Source organism: Urtica dioica, chromosome 1 (genome assembly GCF_054948205.1).
Source record: "Urtica dioica subsp. dioica isolate 48M chromosome 1, U.dioica_male_clone48M_v1_H2, whole genome shotgun sequence".
Classification (NCBI taxonomy): domain Eukaryota; kingdom Viridiplantae; phylum Streptophyta; class Magnoliopsida; order Rosales; family Urticaceae; genus Urtica; species Urtica dioica.
Window position 1 is genome coordinate 49,486,948 of NC_142756.1, and position 18,770 is coordinate 49,505,717.

Genomic DNA, 18,770 nt, shown 5'->3' on the forward strand with positions numbered 1-18,770 from the left:
GGTGGTACCACGCTCGAAAAGGGATACGATCAACAGTCCAATGGGGCCTATTACGGATTCCATTATCGAGCGGTACAAGATTAGGGAGGATTCACAAGCGAAGGAAGCGGAGGAAGCGGAGGAAGAGGGGGAATAGGGGGAAGCGGAGCCCCTATTGCGCTTACCAGCACCTCCGGTAATCGACCCCGCCACCATCGACTACATTGCTCATTGCTCCAACTATCTCGTCGGCGGGTTCCAACACACGCAACAGTACATGCACCAATAAGCGGAGTATGGCGCCTCTCACATCAGTCAATTGAACGATCTCTACTTTCGGTGGGACATCAACCAAGAGAACCAGGTGTTATTTCCTCCATATCCTCAGTACTCCGACTATCCGTACGCACCACCACAGTGGCCACCGCATATGGCACCTCCTCAATATCCGGCGAACCCACCACCACCACCACCAAATGACGAGTAAATTTCAAGAACCAACAACACCAACTCTTCCATATAAATTTCAAACTCTTTTTTAATTTAAGTTTCAGTTTAAGACTTGCTTGGTTTGTTTATGTTTATGACTAGATTACTGTGTTTTATTTGTGTTTGAGACTTCAGTCTTTGTTTGAGACTCGTTTGGTGTGTTTTATTTCATATATGTTTGAAACTTGATGTTATATGCTTAAGACTAATTTGGTTTGTTTTATTGATTGTAGAAATTTTAATTGAATGATCATTTTTAGTTGGAGAACAGGTTAAATATTGGAAAAAAAGTGAATGATTAGGTGGTAGAGTGCCTCTTCGCCGCGGCTAGGTACCTTTCTCGCCGCGGCGTGACTATTCTCGCCGCGGCGTGACTATTCTCGCCGCGGCGAGGTGATATTCCCGCCGCGGCGAAATAACCTCGCCGCGGCATGGTATACGTTGCCGCGGCGAGGTTTCTACAACGCTTGTTTAAGCGTTGTAGAAAGGTCCTCGCCGCGGCGGAATTTGTATACTGCCGCGGCGAGATTTTGTTTTTTTTATACCGAGAGTTTGGGGTTTTTCAGAAGATATCTCGCTCGCGCCCACCTTCGCCGCGCGCCCTCACCTCGCCGCGCGCCCTCACCTCGCCGCGCTCCCTCACCTCGCCGCGCTCCCTCACGTCGCCGCGCTCCCTCACCTCGCCGCGCGCCCTCACCTCGCCGCGCGCCCTCACCTCGCCGCGCGCCCTCACCTCGCCACGCGCCCTCACCTCGCCGCAGCATGGAATATACGTTGCCGCGGCGAGGTTTCTACAACGCTTGTTTAAGCGTTGTAGAAAGGTTCTCGCCGCGGCAGGATTTGTATACTGCTGCGGCGAGATTATCCTGACGCGGCTAGAGTTGTACTCAGCCGCCGCGATGTCGGAGAAATGTAATTTTAATGTAAATGACATTGTATAGAGAAATTTTGAATGAAAAATAACGCTGTCCACAGGAGAATAACATAAAATCCAAAATGAAAATACATTATCTAAATGTTCAATATCAAACAAAAATAGGATCTATATCCTTACGAAGTAGATGTGAAACATCGTCATCATCAAAATCATCCATCTCTTGATCAATTGGTGGTAATCCTGATGTGAACGGAGGAATGCTAGACATGTCTTCGTCTTCTTCTTCGTTACCGTTTCTCGCTTTCATATGAACCACTAACGATAACTCAGGATTTGCTGGATCCGAAAAATAAAACACTTGACTTGCTTGCGAAGCCAAAATAAATGAATCATTCTCGTAGCCAATCCGTCTAAAGTCGACAATTGCAACTCCTTCATTATCAACTTTAACGTGATTATTGTCTGCCCATTTGCACTTGAATAATGCAACTCGCAACCCGCAATAATCAAGTTCCCAAATATCTTCAATGCATCCGTAATACTTCATAAAAGCATGTTTTGGATTCTTATCTTTTGCCGAAGAAACATGTAAAGCTTCGGCAAACAATGTAACACCACTATTTTGTACGGGATGCTTGTTGTCTCGTTCTCTTGTGTAAAATGTAAAACCATTAACAGACCAAGCAGTGTACCTTGTAACCATTGAGGAAGGCCCGCTAGATAATTTACTCAACGTAGATGAATGTCCTGCCTCTTTAAATAAGTGTTTTCCAAGCCAGCTTTGAAACAAACGGTTGTGCTCTTCTTGCAACCATTTTTCATTTCTACCCTTCTTTGGATTATTCACTCTCAACTCATTCAAATGAATATCCACAAATGGCGTGACCTCGGAAACGTTGTGTAGCACATGGAGACTTGCTTGCTCCCATTCTTTTCGGTTGACGATCGAATAAGTACCTATAATGAAACAAATACTTAAAAAGAATGTTCATATATAATTTAAATAAACAAATAAAGTGTTAAAAAAAATACCTGTAGATAGAGCTTTTGAATCAAAATTGGTATTCTTGGGTAACTCAATTTCGTCTGTTTTAGCTAAATACTCAGAACAAAACTCAACCGATACTTCTGCTATGTAATTTTCAACTATGCTTCCTTCCGGCCTATTGTAGTTCTTCACGTAGCTTTTCAACACTTAAATATAACGTTCGATTGGATACATCCACCGTAAAAACACAGACCCTCCTAATTTCACTTCACGTACCAAGTGGACGGTTAAGTGGATCATTATGTCGAAAAACGAAGGTGGAAAGATCTTTTCGAGCAAGCACAGAGTTTTCACCAATTCTGACTGCATTAAATCCAATTGAGCTGGATCGATGATCTTCGAGCAAATCGAGTTAAAGAATACACATATCTTTGGTATTGCAACCCTCACATCTTTTGGCACAATTCCTCGCAAAGAAAGAGGCAACATTTGTTGTAGCAGCACATGACAGTCGTGCGTCTTCATTCCAATAAGTCTCAAATCTTTCAAAGACATGAACCTCTTATAATTTGACGAATGACCTTCGGGGACTTTAATAGAAGCAAAGCAGTTACACAATTTCTTTTTCTCCTTTCGATCTAGAGTGTACTTTGCCGGTGGAAATTTTGTTTTTTTCCCACCCCCCTCCTCGGGATGCAAAATGCTTCTTATATTCATCTCTTTGAGATCCAATCGAGATTTTATTCCGTCTTTCGATTTATTTGGATCATCAAGAAGTGTACCAATAAGCGATTCGCAAACATTTTTCTCGATGTGCATAACATCCAGACAATGCCGGACGTAGTGTGTCTTCCAATAAGGAAGGTCGTAGAAAATCGATTTCTTCTTCCAAGGATTCTCTTTGAACGATTCTTTAGCACTAGCACTCCGCTTTCTTTTCCCAAGCACTTCATTGACGTTTTTAACCATCTCATAGACATCTTCACCAGACAAAATTCTAGGAGGGGGTCTTTCTTCTGAATTTCCATCAAATGCTTGTTTCGATCTTCTATACGAGTGATCTCTTGGTAAGAATCTTCTATGACCCAGAAATTTTTTTTCTTACCATGCTTCAAACGGATGGAAGATGTGTCTTTCATGCAAATCGGACAACCAATCGAGCATTTCGCAAAGTATCCTGACAAGTTTCCATAGGCCGGAAAATCGTTAATAGTCCACATTAACATTGCCCTTAAGTTGAACGAATCTCCACGGTAAGCGTCTTTAACTTCCATCCCTTTCTCCCATAACATCTTCAAATCATCGACCAACGGTGCCAAATAGACATCAATATCATTTCCTGGTTGATTCGGTCCTGAAATCAAAAGCGTTAACATCAAGAACTTTCTCTTCATACATAGCTTTGGAGGGAGATTGTAGTTCACAAGCATAACCGGCCAAACACTGTATTTACTGCTCATCATGCTGAACGGGTTCAATCCATCAGAAGCTAGACCAAGGTGCAAATTTCGAGTATCAACACTGAAATCCTTATACTCTAAATCGAATGATTTCCACTGTGCAGCATCAGCAGGATGTCTCAACATACCATCATCGATACGCTTTTCAGAGTGCCAAACCATGTTCTTCGCGTGTTTGACACTATTAAACATTCGACGAAAGCGCGGCATTGGAGGAATGTACCATAACGATTGAAATATATTTAACGAAAATCAATAATAAATAATGAATATGAGCTACATGTATTTCCTAATCAAGTGATGAAAATGTACGTACCTTAACTGGAACTCCTATAACCCCGTTACATGGAATTTTACCCTTCTTCCACCATGACTCTTTGCACGTCGGACATTCATCTAGATCTTCATACTCGTGTCTATATAAAACACAATCATTTGGGCACGCATGGAATTTCTCGTACTTCATGCCTAATGTACCCAAAGTCTTCTTTGCTTCATATATACTTAAAGGTACTTTATTGTCTTTAGGAAATGGTTTTTTCAGTGTTTCCAACAATAGACTAAAACTAGTGTTTGTCCAACCCCCCGACGCCTTCAAATGAAATAATGTAACTAAAAATGACAACTTCGAATAGCTTGTACACCCTTCATATAATGGTGTCTCCGCATCATTCATCATGGATTCAAACAATTCCGGTCGCTCAACAAAATCGTCCTCCAAATCATTCATCATTCCGCACATATCATCAATATCATCTTCAACATCATCCTCATTTGCCGTAGAACGAAAAACCTCACCATGGTAGAACCATCTTTGATACGAGGTCATTATTCCATATGCAAACAAATGGGTCCGAACGACATCAATCAAAAAATGTCTATGATTTCCACATTCAATACAAGGACAACGAATAGATTTCACATCTACCATGTTCTCTCTAGCGAAATCACAAAACTCATCTACACCTTTCCGATATATCTCATTCAATCTATTCTCCCACATCCACTTTCTCATCTTCATAGAAATACCCTAATTATACAAAAAATTGCCCATTCTAATTAGTAAACTATCAAGAGAACAACAATTAGAACAAGTTAAAGAAGAACTTACAAGATTTTAATGTGTAGATGAGACTAGTAAACGAGGACGCTCTAGAATGAGTAGGAAAGGTACTGGGAATATATTTTCGAGTGAGGTTATGAGAGAGTTCAAAGTGAAAAAGACGAGAAATGAGAATTTATATCAAAAGTCTCGTGTCACTCGCCGCGGCGACATATCTACTTCGCCGCGGCGAGAACATTCTACAACACTTCCATAAGCGTTGTAGAATGTCCTCGCCGCGACAAAAATATGCGTTCGCCGCGGCGACGTCTTCCCGCCGCGGCATAGAACTCCTGCCGCGGCGAGATTGTACATCGCCGCGGCGAAAATCTTACCAAGAGCACCATGTTCCAGAAATATAGTCTCGCCGCGGCATTATACATTTTACGCCGCGGCGAATGTATTCCTCGCCGCGGCGACAATTCTCTTTCGCCGCAGCGAGGATTCTACAACGCTTATTTAAGCGTTGTAGAAAGGTGTCGCCGTGGAGAAAATTGTATACTGCCGCGGCGAGTTTACTTTGCCGCGGCGAGGTACAAATCTCGCCGCGGCAGGAGTCCTACGCCGCGGCGGGAACACGTCTTCGCTGCGGCGAAAATCTTACCGAGAGCACCATTTTCCAGACATATAGTCTCGCCGCGGCATCATACATTTTACGCCGCGGCGAATGTATTCCACGCCGCGGAGACAATTCTCTTTCGCCGCGGCGAGGATTCTACAACGCTTGTTTAAGCGTTGTAGAAAGGTGTCGCCGTGGCGAAAATTGTATACTGCCACGGCGAGGACATCTAGGGTTACCTCGCCGCGGCGAGAATTTTCTGGGTAACTCTCGCTGCAGCGAGAATTTGATTTCGCCGCGGCGAGGCTCCTACAACGCTTAATATAATCTATGTAGAAGCAGCTCACCGCGGCGAGAAATATACATCGCCGCGGCGAGCTCCTATAACGCTTAGAATAAGCGTTGTAGGAGCGTTTTAAAATTTGAAAATTTCAAATTTTTTTAACTACCCGCCCATTTCTTATTCTATACTTAGCATTTTTTTTTTCAATTTTCCCTCATTCTCATTCCTTATTCTACTTCATTTCTTCTCATCTCTCTCTCCACTACTCATCTCTCTCGTCCCTCTCTCTCTCTCCGCCACTCTCTTGCCGCCCCGCCCCTCTCTCGTCACCACTCTCTCTCTCTCTCGGCCCCTCTCTCTCTCCCTCTCTCCGACCCTCACCTCACTCATCTCTCTCGGCGCCCCCGCCCCCTCCCTCACCTCGCCTCGCGCCCACGCCGCCCTCCGGCCCTCACATTGCCGCGCGCCCTCCGGTCTTACCTCGCTCGCGCCCACCCTCGCCGCGCGCCCTCACCTCGCCGCCTTCGGCCATTACCTCTCCGGCCCTCATCTCACCACCTTCTCTTCGCCGCCCTTGTGCTCGTTCAACTCCGGGTAATGTTTTTGAACATTTTTACATGGACTTATTTAGTGTGAATTCGATATTGATTTGAAATTAGGAGATATTGTATTGGATTTGAGTTTATTGAATTTAAGTTTGATATTGATTTGATTTGAGAAATATATTTGATATTAGATTGAATTGGGATTGAAATTGTGTTTTTTTTTTAGAATCGGATTGGATTTGAGTTTATATTGTAATTGGAGTTGAGTTTATATTGGATTTTTATTACATTTGAGTTGAAATTATGATTACATTTGAGTTGAAAATTGAAATTATGTTTTGAATTTTGTTTATTAGATTCAATGTCGTCCACTACTACTACTTCTAGTGATAGTGGTAAAAGAAAAGTTAGAAGACAACTAGCACTAAATTCCGATGAAAAAGGAAAAAGAAGAAACACTCTTATGAGTCGGGTTAATAAGCCAAAACTCTAGGTAAAAAAATTCCGGTACAATTTGATGATAAGGGACAACCAATTTGTAAGGAGGGTGATGAGTTGTCTAGTTACTTTGGCGTGCTAGCTAGAGAATACGTTCCACTTTCGATGCGCGATTGGAGATCTAAAGAGAATAATCAAATTAAAGAACGAATTTGGAACGAAATGTTAGAAGGATTTACGATTCCTATTGAACAAAAGCACGATTGCCTTATGAGAGTCGGAGAAGCGGTAAGTTTATTTCGTCATGAGCTATACAACGATCTACTCAAAGATATCATCAACGATCCAATCGCCTTAAAGAGACCGGCTTGTGTTTTGAGATTCTACACAAGTGTCACCGAAGAAGATTGGATAGCATTTGTTGAGTATAGACCAACCGAAGTGTTCAAACAAACATCGGAACATGGGAAAGCAAATACCGGAAAAAGTGTGTACAAATCTCGAACGGGCCGAAATGGATATCGAAAGCTTGATCAAGAAAAGGTTAGGTTCATTTGTTTTTTTTAGTTATTCCAAATTTTCCATTGTTTATTAATTATTGTATATTTACTTCTTACTAGCACGAAGAAATGGGGGAATGGCCTACGAAAGAGGAACTTTGGATTGACTTGCGAATGAAAGACGTAGATAACTACAAGGATGAGAAAGACAAACTAATGGCAGAAAAAATCGTAAGGAATTTACATTTGTTATAACAATTAATCTTGTAATTTTATTTGAAAATAATTTTGTGTAGAAAACGTTATCACAACAAGCAACGCAAGGGACATGGGTGCCGGAATCGGGAAAGAGCATTTTGCAAGAAGCTTTGGGAACGTCGCGAGTTTGCGGTCAATCCAAACACACTTCGCGTTTCACGTACTTTGTTCCTCCAACGACGAATAAAGAATTAATTAGGATGCGTCGGGAGATGAGCGAGTTGAAATCTTTGGTGATGAAAGCCTTCGGTGGAAATGGTAGCATTAATGTCGGAGATGCTAATATCGAGTCGCCTAGTGTCGAGCGTGTGGAAGAGATTCTCAAGGGCAAGGTTGTTGATGATGAAGAGATGGCGAACGTTGAAGAACACGTTAATGACGCGGTCTCTTTAGGTATGTTCATTATTTTTTTTTATCTATAAAGCCAAATATTTTGGTATTAAGATATTGATATATATATTCGTGATTTGCTTAGAACACGACGATGTTGGCGATCGTCCGAAGATCAATCCTAACATCGTTGATGATCGTCCGAAGATCGATCATGTCGTTGTGGAAAAACCCAATAGTGTTCGTGCTAGTTGCTCTTTGAATCCAACCACGCCGGTGACACCGAGTTCGGATGAAAGCGTCGATTGTCTTCTTTTCATTGATGATGTTGTGAAAGGAGGCACAATTCATGTTGCAAATGGGCGAGCGTACATGAATGGAGGCGTAGTTCATTTCTCACCTTTGGAGGAAAGAAATTTATGCGTGGCCGTTTTGGGGGGTTTTGATTAGAAAAGCAAAATTGCCAATTCCCACCGAAGAAGCTCAAACCATTGAAGATGCTATAGGCGGGTTTGTCTCGTGGCCGAAGAGACTCATAGAAATGGACACGGGAATAGAGAGTCGCGGTCCAGTTGTCAAACAACTCTCAAAGCTCGGTTTTGAGAGTGAAGCTAACATCGATGATGCTAAGAAGATTTCGTACAAGGTGATTAATCCCAACTATCGATTGCTCGCTCAACATGCCAACAAAGTAATGTTACCGGAAGGGGATGTGATTATGGTCAATGTTAGTCCAAGTCTCGCGGCTATCCCGATTCCGGTGTCATTTGAAGACGTTTCCGATTTTTTGCAATACTTGGAAATTGGCGCGGGGAGCATAACGGTTTATATGGAGTAAGAGTTTTCTTTATATGCGTTTTTTAATATCAATATTTAATATTTAGTGTTTTGATCAACTAAATATTTATTTGTCATAGCTATCTACACTCGAGGCTAGAAAAGGCGAATAAGACTCGAAATTATTATTTTATAAATTCGAGCTTAAGTTCGTACATCGAAAATGACGACGAGGAGGCTTATTTGTCAAAACGAGTCAAGGACGTTGGAAACGTGTTACGACATTGCAAATTTGGTGAACTAGTTTTGATGCCGTATAACAAAGGTGCGCATTGGATTCTCGTTGTCCTCGACCATTGGAGAAATAGCGCTATGTTCTTTGACCCGTTGAGAAATAAAATCCCAATCGATTTAAATCGATTGATAAAAAGGTAATATTTTGATTTCTTAAATAATTTTTATTATAAATCGTTCTAGATGTTTTTTCTCTTATAATCTCCGTGTTATATAGGGTTCTTGTTGATTTCAAGCTCGAGCATCAAAACGCTCATAGTAACGGGCAATCAACGTACATCAAGGCTTGGGACGCTCCGAGACAAACGGGAAACACGGAATGCGGGTATTTTGTGATTTCTTATATGCGTGATATAGTCGTAGGAGGTGTAGGAAAATTAGAAAATAAGAAATCCTATACAAATGAGGATTTAGAGAGAGTTAGGGAAGAATGGGTAAGTTATGTACAAACATTTATTAACTGTGATGATTAGCTAGTTTTGTTATTGAATTATGGATTGGTTGTAGATGTATATATTAGATTTTGAATGTTTTGAAGATGAGGATATTATTTTTGGTATTGAAGATTATTTTCAGGTGCTAGTATATCGTGTAAAAACAGATTTTGGATTGAAAAATAAATATTCTCGCCGCGGCGAACTATACTTCTCGCCGCGGCGAGAAATATTATTCGCTGCGGCGAGAAAAGATACCGAGAGCAGGCAAATTAGAAATCTTAGTCTCGCCACGGCGAGATTTTTTCTTCGCCGCGGCAAGTTTTAAAAAAAAAATCCATCGCCTTTCTACAACGCATAATTATCCGTTGTAGAATCATGTCGCCGCGGCTAAGATTTGACGTCGCCGCGACGAAATTTCCGCCGCAGCGACGTGTAATATTCGCCGTGGCGAGTTGATTCTACAACGGATATAATATCCGTTATATAAAAATCTCACCGCGGCGAAAATTATATGTCGCCGCGGCGGGGATTTTTTAATTATTTAGAAATTTCACAATGGATGTATACCGTTGTAGGAGGTTCCACAACGCTTAGATATCCGTTGTAGAAAGTTGGATTCTACAACGGATATTTAAGCGTTGTAGAAACCTCTTGGATTCTACAACGGATGTTGAAGCGTTGTAGAAGTCCCTTGGATTCTACAACGGATATTTAAGCGTTGTAGAAGCTTCTACAACGCAGGATTCTACAACGCTTGACAAGCGTTGTAGAATCATTCCACAACAATTTTTAAGCGTTGTAGAATCCTTGTTTTGTAGTAGTGAATCCCTTAGCATGTCTTATAAGGTTTGTGTTGTTCTCTCTGATTGTTCGTCAATCTGTGGATGGAATGTTGTGCTTAACTTTAATTGCGTACCCAAGGCTTTCTGAACAGATCTCCAAAATTTTGAAATAAAGCAAGCATCTCTGTTATAGATAATGGATATGGTAATTCCGTGAACCATAATTACATTCCTAATGTAGAAGTGTTCCAATTTCTCTACCGAATTTGTGATTTTCATGGGGATGAACCTTGCAGACTTGGTTAATCGGTCAACAATTACCCAAATCGTATCATGTCCATCTGGAGTTTTTGGTAGACCTACGACAAAGTCCATCATGATTTGTTCCCATTTTCATTCAGGAACTTCAATTATCTGCAACTCCCCTGCTGGTCTCTAATGTTCGAATTTTATTCTTTGGCAAGTAAAACACTTGCTCACAAAGTCAGCACTTCCCTCTTCATTCACTCCCACCAAAAGTGTTCTCTTAATCCTTGATACATCTTTTCAAATCCAGGATGGACTGAATAAGGTGTATTGTGGGCTTTGATAAGTAACTTTTTCTTTATTTCATCACCATTGGGTATGCACAACTTACCCTTGAAGTAAAGAACGTTTTCCTTGTTGAGGGAAAAATCTGATAGCTTTTCCTTATCGAATTCCTTCCTTGATCTTCTGAAGGTTTGGATAAAGTTATTGTGCTTCCTTTATTCCGTCGAAGAGACTTGATTAGATGGTCATATTTGCAAGACTAGCAATGACCATTTCAAGCTCTAACTTGTTGATCTCTTCTTGAAGTACTGGAGACAGGGCTCGAAAAGATGAGACACTAGCAACTTCCTTGCTGCTTAATGCGTATGCAACAACATTGGCTTTTCCCGAATGGTAATGAATTTCACAATCATAATTGAAAGTCCAGATCTTATGTGTAGCCTGCTTGTAAGATGATGTTAAGAACAACAAGATAAACAACAAACAACAGGTAATGAAAGTAAGTAAAGAACACCAAGAAATGGTAACCCAGTTCGGGTTCAAATGCCTACTCTGGGGGGATATCAATCCTGGTGAAAAGAACAACTTCACTAGACAATATGCTGAGTACACATCAGAATACAATGGATGGTCACCTTCCACTATTCCTAATTCCAAGCTATTTATATGGTGTTGTTAACCTAAGCTCCCCCTAGGTTTGAGCTCCCCTCACTTCATCACTCGTACACTCTCCCAGTGTTTCACTTCATTACCATAACAAATACATCAGTAACAATTGTAAAATACAATAGGTAAGACTTCGCCGAACAACAGTCAAAAACCTAGAAAACCAAAAAGACACACACCTCAAATATTGGTTTTTGGTTGTAAAGTGTGATGCAAAACCTAGGGCAAAAACATTCTCTTTTTATAAGACACAACAAAAGAGAATGTCATGTAATCGGACACCGGGATAGATGGCACAAAGCAGGTCGAGGAGAGCCACAAAAGCTGTCAGGAAGGCCACGTCAAAACCTAGCCGTACAGCAACAAAAGTGTTATGATCAATGCTAGAAACAACATCAAGGACAATAGAGTTGCCTGAACCAAAAAAACCAACTTAGTGTAACTACAACTTCCCCCTTTGGCTTTGAGAAGGCAAAACTCTATTCTGCAACAACTGAGTTGGTCACTCATGCCACAGTGACTGACAGAGGAAGGCAAAAGAATGCAAACGTACTAAGATATAAAGAGCATTGTATCAGTTAGACAGCAGAAAACAAGATTAGCAAATGAGTCCCCCTTTTTTCCAAGAAAAGACAAAGAGGAATGAGAGTAAGAGTGAGAGAATAAATATTATAGACTAGAGAGTTTTAAAAGAGAGAAGAAGGAAACAAAAGAAACAAATTTTAGCAACCAAGGTGATCAGTGAGAGGATGAGGCAGGATATGCAGAGAACATTTTCTCCAAAGCTTCCTCAAGGGTCCTTTTGCGCTCCGAGGACGTGGTAATGAAGGACTCCAAGTGTTGAATCTCATCTTGAATGGAGAGGGAAACGAGCTTCCTATTGTCTGCTGACATGGGCGACAAAACTGGTGCATCAGGAGAGAAGAACTTCGCATGATGAAGACTGGACTAAGGCAGTTTCTAAATGTCAGCTACATGGTGCTTCTGGAACAACTTGTAGCGGAATAAAATTTTGCCTAGATTTGAGTTGCAGGCCTTCAGTACTTCAGGAGAAAGAATGTTGGGGTGTTGGTCAAGAATGATCCCAGTAATCATAGCCGGATAGGCTATGGGAAGCTTGATGGCGTCAGATCATGCATGCTTGATGACTTGGGAGTAGAAGAACTTCCCAAAATCCAGCACCCTCCCAGTTCCTATCATGTACAAGAATTGAGCATGGGCAAGAGAGACACTTGTGGAGTGAGGAGAGGGAAGCTAGTTTTTTACTCCGATCTTGTGGATGACCGAGTACTTGGAGCTAAGCAGAGAGGCTCAGTATAAACCAGTCTCAGGACAACCCTTCTTATCTTTTCCACCCGACAGTTCCTTTACAAGCTCAAACCTGGAAGGCATAGGATGTTCAGACACATGAGTAACCAACCCCAGGTACTTGTGGATCACCTTGGGAGAGAACTCGATGCACTTGGTCCTCACCACAACCTTCTAAAAGTTTTGGGAGGTCGCATCATCGACCTGGTCTGGCAGGTTCACTATGAACTCTCGCACCGGTTGAGCATGATAAGGACCCACAGCAGTGACATAAGAAAGAAGGCCAACATCCTTGAGAAGATTGACAATGTAAGTGCACCACAAGGCCTCATCCGACAGCACATGCTCCGAGGTAATGATGCAGAGGATGACATACTTCCATCTCCATGCGTTCTTCAAGGTGTGGAAGGAGATACCCGTGATAGGAACATCTGGAACTTCTTGCCGGGGGATCTTCTTCTTCGTCTTCTTAACAGGGACTCTCTCTTCTTCAACTTCTTCTTCAAAGGTGTTAGTGACATGGTCTGACACATCTTCTTCCTGCTCTTCTTCTTCTTGAATTTCTTCAACCGGCTTAACCTCAAGTAATATAGAATGCAAATTCGAGTATCGTACCGACAGAGACTAGTGAAACAGTGATTTCCTAAAACTTGATGCTAATTAACTCCAAATAAAATTAAGAAGATGTTTGCAGCAAGAGTAATAATAAAACTAAAGCAGAGAATTAAATACCAGTTTTTGCAAGAGAAAGTAGGGGTCACGACTTCACCGGAGCTAACTAGGTCGGGGGTTTCGGGTTTGAACAACAAAATCTACTCCTATGGATGCTAATCTCACTCTATCAAACTTATTCACTAGCCTCTCTCGAGTGTTCTAGCAAACCTATATAATTGACGGATTATTATCCTATAGGCATCTAATCCTATTAAAACAATCACACGCAATGAAACAAGAGTTCAAACGATTACATAAATTGCCTAGATTTTCTAACCTAAGATCAACTATGAAGACATGAACAAAAGCACGATTATTTACTCTCTCTCGAGTAGCTAAACAATCCTAGATAACAACTCTAATGGTGATCAAACATTAGAAAGCATAAGGAACAATTCATATCAAGCAATCCATAATAATGAAGCAAACAATAATTATCTAACCCTAACGAACCCCCCAACCATTATCAATCCCGGCTACATCGCAACCCCATAAGAAACTTAGCCTCTAATGGTGTTCATAATCAACGCTAAACATAACAGAATAATTAAAAGCAATAAAATAAAGATTAAAACCAAAAGAGAATTCATATTAAATAAAATTGATGTTCAACAATAATTTAGAGCAATAAAATAAATAAAATAAGAGAAGAAAGAAGAACGGATGAATTCGGAGAAGGAGAACTCGTCGGGTTGTCAATTCCGTTGAAGAACGTCTTTTCCCTCTTTCAAAAGCTCTCAAGAACAACCAAACAATAAAAGAGAAACTTAAAACAAACGGAAAGATGTGTTTTTGAGAGCTTAAAGTCGAATATATAGGTCAATGGGTGATTTTCGGAGCATATTGGGCCTTTGGAAGGGTTCAAATGACCCAAAAACATCAAAAACGGAAAGAAAGTCCGTTAAAACCCGAAGGAACACGCGGCGCGCGTGTCGAATGCTCACAGCGCGCACTGGTAGTCTGGAGATCCTCGCAGCGCTCACTTATTTCTCGCGGCGCGAGGGTTCTTCCGGACGCGCGCACTGTTTTTGTACCGGCCGTATCTTCTTGCTCCGATGTACGATTTTCGCTAATAAATATGTGTTGGAAAGCTAAGAGATAGCTCTATCCAATATGGAAATAATATATCCAGAATCATCACTTAAAAATCTTAAATCATGCAGAAGAAGACGCCATGTTTCTTGATTAGCTCTAACTCGTCCGAAAAATCTTCAAATCATCCCAAAATTACTCCATTGCCCTCAAAACACTTCTAGATGATCAAAACCTATAATAACAACTAAAAAACACAAAATATATCAAAAACACTTAAGGATTTGCTTCGATTCAAGTCCGGGAATGAGCGATTTGTACGTATAAAACGCACTCATCAAATACCCCCAAATTTGAACCGTTGCTTGTCCTCAAGCAACACAAAAAACTAGACAATAAAATAAACACACCAAAGAAGTTACACTAAAAACGAATGGTGATCACAAAGCTTAGCAACAATGTCAAGTGTTAGTTAAATGCCTCAACCTACAAAAATTTCCGAATCCAAGTCAATCATCATATGAAACAAAAAAAAAATAATTAGATTGACTAAATGGCCTTTTGCAACACGTTCCCGATCAAAATCCCCGTGTGTGAAATATGTCCCGAAAGAGAGAGAGGTCAACTCAATATGTTCGTTCACGTCTTCTAATGTCAAATGCTCAAATAATAATGAGATAAATGAAAAGCACCATAATGCTTTTCGCCGTTCACTCTCCACTAATGCAAGACACTTACCGAGGAAATCAATAGGGCTTTGTCGCCTTGAAATGTTAGGCTAGGGTCAACGGTAGGATATGATCAAAATGTGGCTAAAACGTCAACCTAGCGACTCAATCTCACCCAACTCACCAACTTTCACATGATATTAATTACTCACTCATTCCCACGTTAATGGCACAAAATTTCCCTTTCGAGAACATTTTTGTTTCTAAGTCTTTACTTCCCAATATTTTCCCCCCAAACTTTGATTATGCAACATCTAGTCTCTAAAACTAATGGCACAAAATACCACGCCAAAAACTAATACAAATAATTAATAAAACGTATAAATTAAACACACTTTTTTTGTAGTTTTTTTTCTTGTTCTCTTTTTTTTTCCTTTTTTTTTTCTTTTGTTTTTCTTTTTTCTTTTTATTTTTTTTTCTTTTTTTATACAAAACAATAAAAATAAACACGAACAATCACCGGCGTGGTGTCTAATGAACTATAAAACACGTAGAGACTAGCCGAAAAACATGTCACAAAATCGAAAGAATTCACTCAAGAGTCGTTAAGTTAACGGGGTTCTTTGTGGGATTTGAAATATTATTGGCTCGGCTTTTTCTGACTAAGTATCGAGAAAGGATTAATCGTACGGCTTTTTCTGAAAGGTTGCTCAAGGAAGTATTACGGGTTGGATTTTTGGTTCTGATCGGTCCAAATGAAGGCCTATGTCATTTTTCCTATGTTCGTGTCAGGTCATTTCGCCTCGAAGGGGGCTAGAGCGGTTCTTAGTGTTCGTGAGCTAAAAGACATTTAAAGATGTGATCGAACCTCTAAGAGACTTCAAAACCCGAGACGGACGTGTGTGCATAAATGGGAAAAATCAACCGAAATTGTGTTACTCAAACCACTAGTCATTCACAATGAAGCACAAAAAATATTAAAATTGACTCAAACTCAGATTTCTTCGAAAATACATGGTATCATTGGCAAATAACGAGAGAAAACACTTTAATATTATCACTTATAAGCAATCACCAAACAAAATTAAGAAAACAAAAATTAAATAAAAAAAAACAACCTAATCTAACAGAAATCCCCCACAAAGTAGTTCATCCCCTCAAACTTAATCTCTACATTATCCTCAATGTAGATCCATAAAAAACACGGGAGACAGAGAACTTACCTCGCGGGGGTGGTAGAACTCCCCTACTCGTCGCCGCCGCGCTCAGGCAGCGGTGAATCTTCTTTTAAGCGCTCTTTCTTCCTCCATACCTCTTTGAACGGTTTCGGCCAATGTCCTCGCCATGGCTTGAATGGAGACTTCGGCTTTGCACCCTTGCTCGCACTTTTTGTTGATTTTTCTGGAGGAGCACGTGGCGGAGATATGGGTGGTGGAGTAGTGACTTCGTCAGTCTCGAGGACGTAGATCTCTTCTTTTTCCTTCTTGCGCTTTCGGGTTTTATAGATCCCGAACGTCTCTTCCTCGTTCTTCACACGCGTCTTTAGCTCACCCTTTTCCACGTCTATTCGAACACCGCAAGTGGCCAAGAAAGCTCTTCCAAAGAGAATGGGAATATCGTGATCCTCGTCCATGTTGATGACGTAGAAATCGGCCAGAAAAGTGAATTTTCCGACTTTAACGAGGAGGTCTTCCACGAAACCGCGCGGGTGCCTTATGGTCCGATCTGCCAGTTGGAGAGTGGTGCGCGTGGGCTTTAGCTCACCCACCCCGAGTTTGTTGAAGACGGCTGAAGGCATGAGGTTGATGCCCGAACCTAGATCACACATAGCGTTCTCGATGAAGATGTCTCCAATAGTGCACGGCAATGTGAAATTGCCCGGGTCTTCTAACTTTGGCGGGAGCTCTTGTTTTAGTAGTGCGCTACACTCGGCGGAAAGCGCCACCGTGAGCCTTTGCGGGAACGGAAGTGGCATCTCATAGATATGGACTGACGAGGGTGGCTTAGGGGCTTTGGTGACCAGTGCAGCCTCTTCTTCTTCTTTCTTCGGGCTCTCGATCACTGCAACGTGCTGATGTGAAATGGCATTGCAATGCTCCCTTGGATTTACTTCGGAGGTGCTTGGAAGTGTGCCTTGGGGTCGTATGTGGATAGCAGTGGCGAGTTGCCCCACTTGCGTCTTGAGATTTCGGATCTGAGCCGATTGGTTCGAGAGTGCCGTCTTCGTTTCGTTCATGAAATCGGTGGTGGAATTGATGAAGTCAGTCATCGACGTGGCCAGATTAGCTACCAGCTCCTCCAGATTGGTCTCGTTCTTGTAAGCTCGCAATGGTGGAGCTTGATATGGCAGTGGTCGGGGCTGACTCTGAGGCGGTCGAGGCTGAGCTTGCGGTGCGGGTTGCATCGACATGTTATTCTGGGGACCGCGCCATCCCCCATTCTGATAGTTATTCATCGGGCCTTGATTGTAGTTGTTATAATTCTGGTTGGGCAGCCGATTGTTGACGAAATTTTCTTGTGGGCCATTGTCCCCTGGCGCGCACTCATTGCTAGAATGAGGGCCGACACACCATAAGCACGGCTCGGGAGTAGGAGGTTGGACAGCCTGAACTGTAGCTTTCTGCTCGTGGAGCGTTTTGGTGAGGTCTGCCACCTGTGCTGCTAGAAATTTTATCAATTCCATCTCGGGCGTGACTGGCTCGCGCTTCTAAATCCTTCGCTCTGATTGATCGTTGTTGTACGCGAGTTCCTCGAGGATGGCATGAGCTTCTTCCTCGGTCTTTTGGAAGAAGGATCCCCCTGCGGCGGTGTTGATGAGGGTGCGCGATGAAGGAGAAAGGCCGCCGTAGAAAATTTGCACCATCATCCACCCTTGGATGCCATGATTAGGACACTTCCGCTGCATCTCCTTGAAGCGTCCCCAAGCTTCAAATAAAGACTCACCCTCGAATTGGGAGAACGAATGGATTTCGTTATGCCTCTTATGCATCTTCTCGAATGGGAAGACCTTCGAGATGAACTTCACGCGCAAGTCCACCGATGAAGTGATGGAGCCAAGAGGGAGCGAGTTGAGCCAAGTTTTGGCTCGATCCCGCAGTGAGAACGGGAAAAGGCGGAGGCGGATCGCTTCGTTAGAGATGTTGTGGAGCTTGAACGTGTTACTGATCATGACGAAGTTGGTGAGATGGTCTTGCGGGTCTTCGGCCGGTGATCCCGAAAATTGGGATTGTTGCACCATATGGATCACGCCGGTTTGATTTCGAAATTCTGATTACCCGCATGATCCAGAAGAACAATGGCCGATTGTGTGGCATCAGTCGGAGGTAACCCCTATTGGAATAGGGTCTTGGGCTCCTCGGCATTTTTCATGTTCTCTTCCATTGCTCGTTCCTTTGATTCTTTTCGATTTTTACTGCAAAATTTTTCGATCTCGGAGTTTATTGTAACGAGAGCTGATGACCGGTCTTTTCGCATACACCTTCAAAAGCAAGAAAGTGAAAAAAAAAGTTAGATAACAAAAATTAAGAAATTAAATAGCAAAAGCAAGTAAATTCAATCGCTATTGTAGAATAGTCCCCGGCAACGGCACCAAAAACTTTTTGCGAAAATAACTCGCGCACGCAAGCGTACGTGTGTCACTCAAGTAATATAGAATGTAAATTCGAGTATCGTACCGACAGAGACTAGTGAAACAGCGATTTCCTAAAACTTGATGCTAATTAACTCCAAATAAAATTAAGAAGATGTTTGCAG

The 18,770-nt window shown here is 41.8% G+C and overlaps 1 protein-coding gene across 1 annotated transcript; it reads right to left on the reverse strand.

Moving 5' to 3' along the window:
* Positions 1-17,724: 17,724 nt before the first annotated feature.
* On the reverse strand, positions 17,725-18,255 carry LOC149408021 (uncharacterized). The gene has a single exon (XM_089623252.1). It carries the CDS (start codon positions 18,253-18,255, stop codon positions 17,725-17,727), a length of 531 nt encoding a protein of 176 aa, XP_089479378.1.
* Between the last annotated feature and the right edge of the window lie 515 nt (positions 18,256-18,770).

Excerpts from the sequence above, each read along its gene's own strand:
- LOC149408021 (XM_089623252.1), bottom strand. The coding sequence starts at position 18,255 with ATGGTGCAACAATCCCAATTTTCGGGATCACCGGCCGAAGACCCGCAA.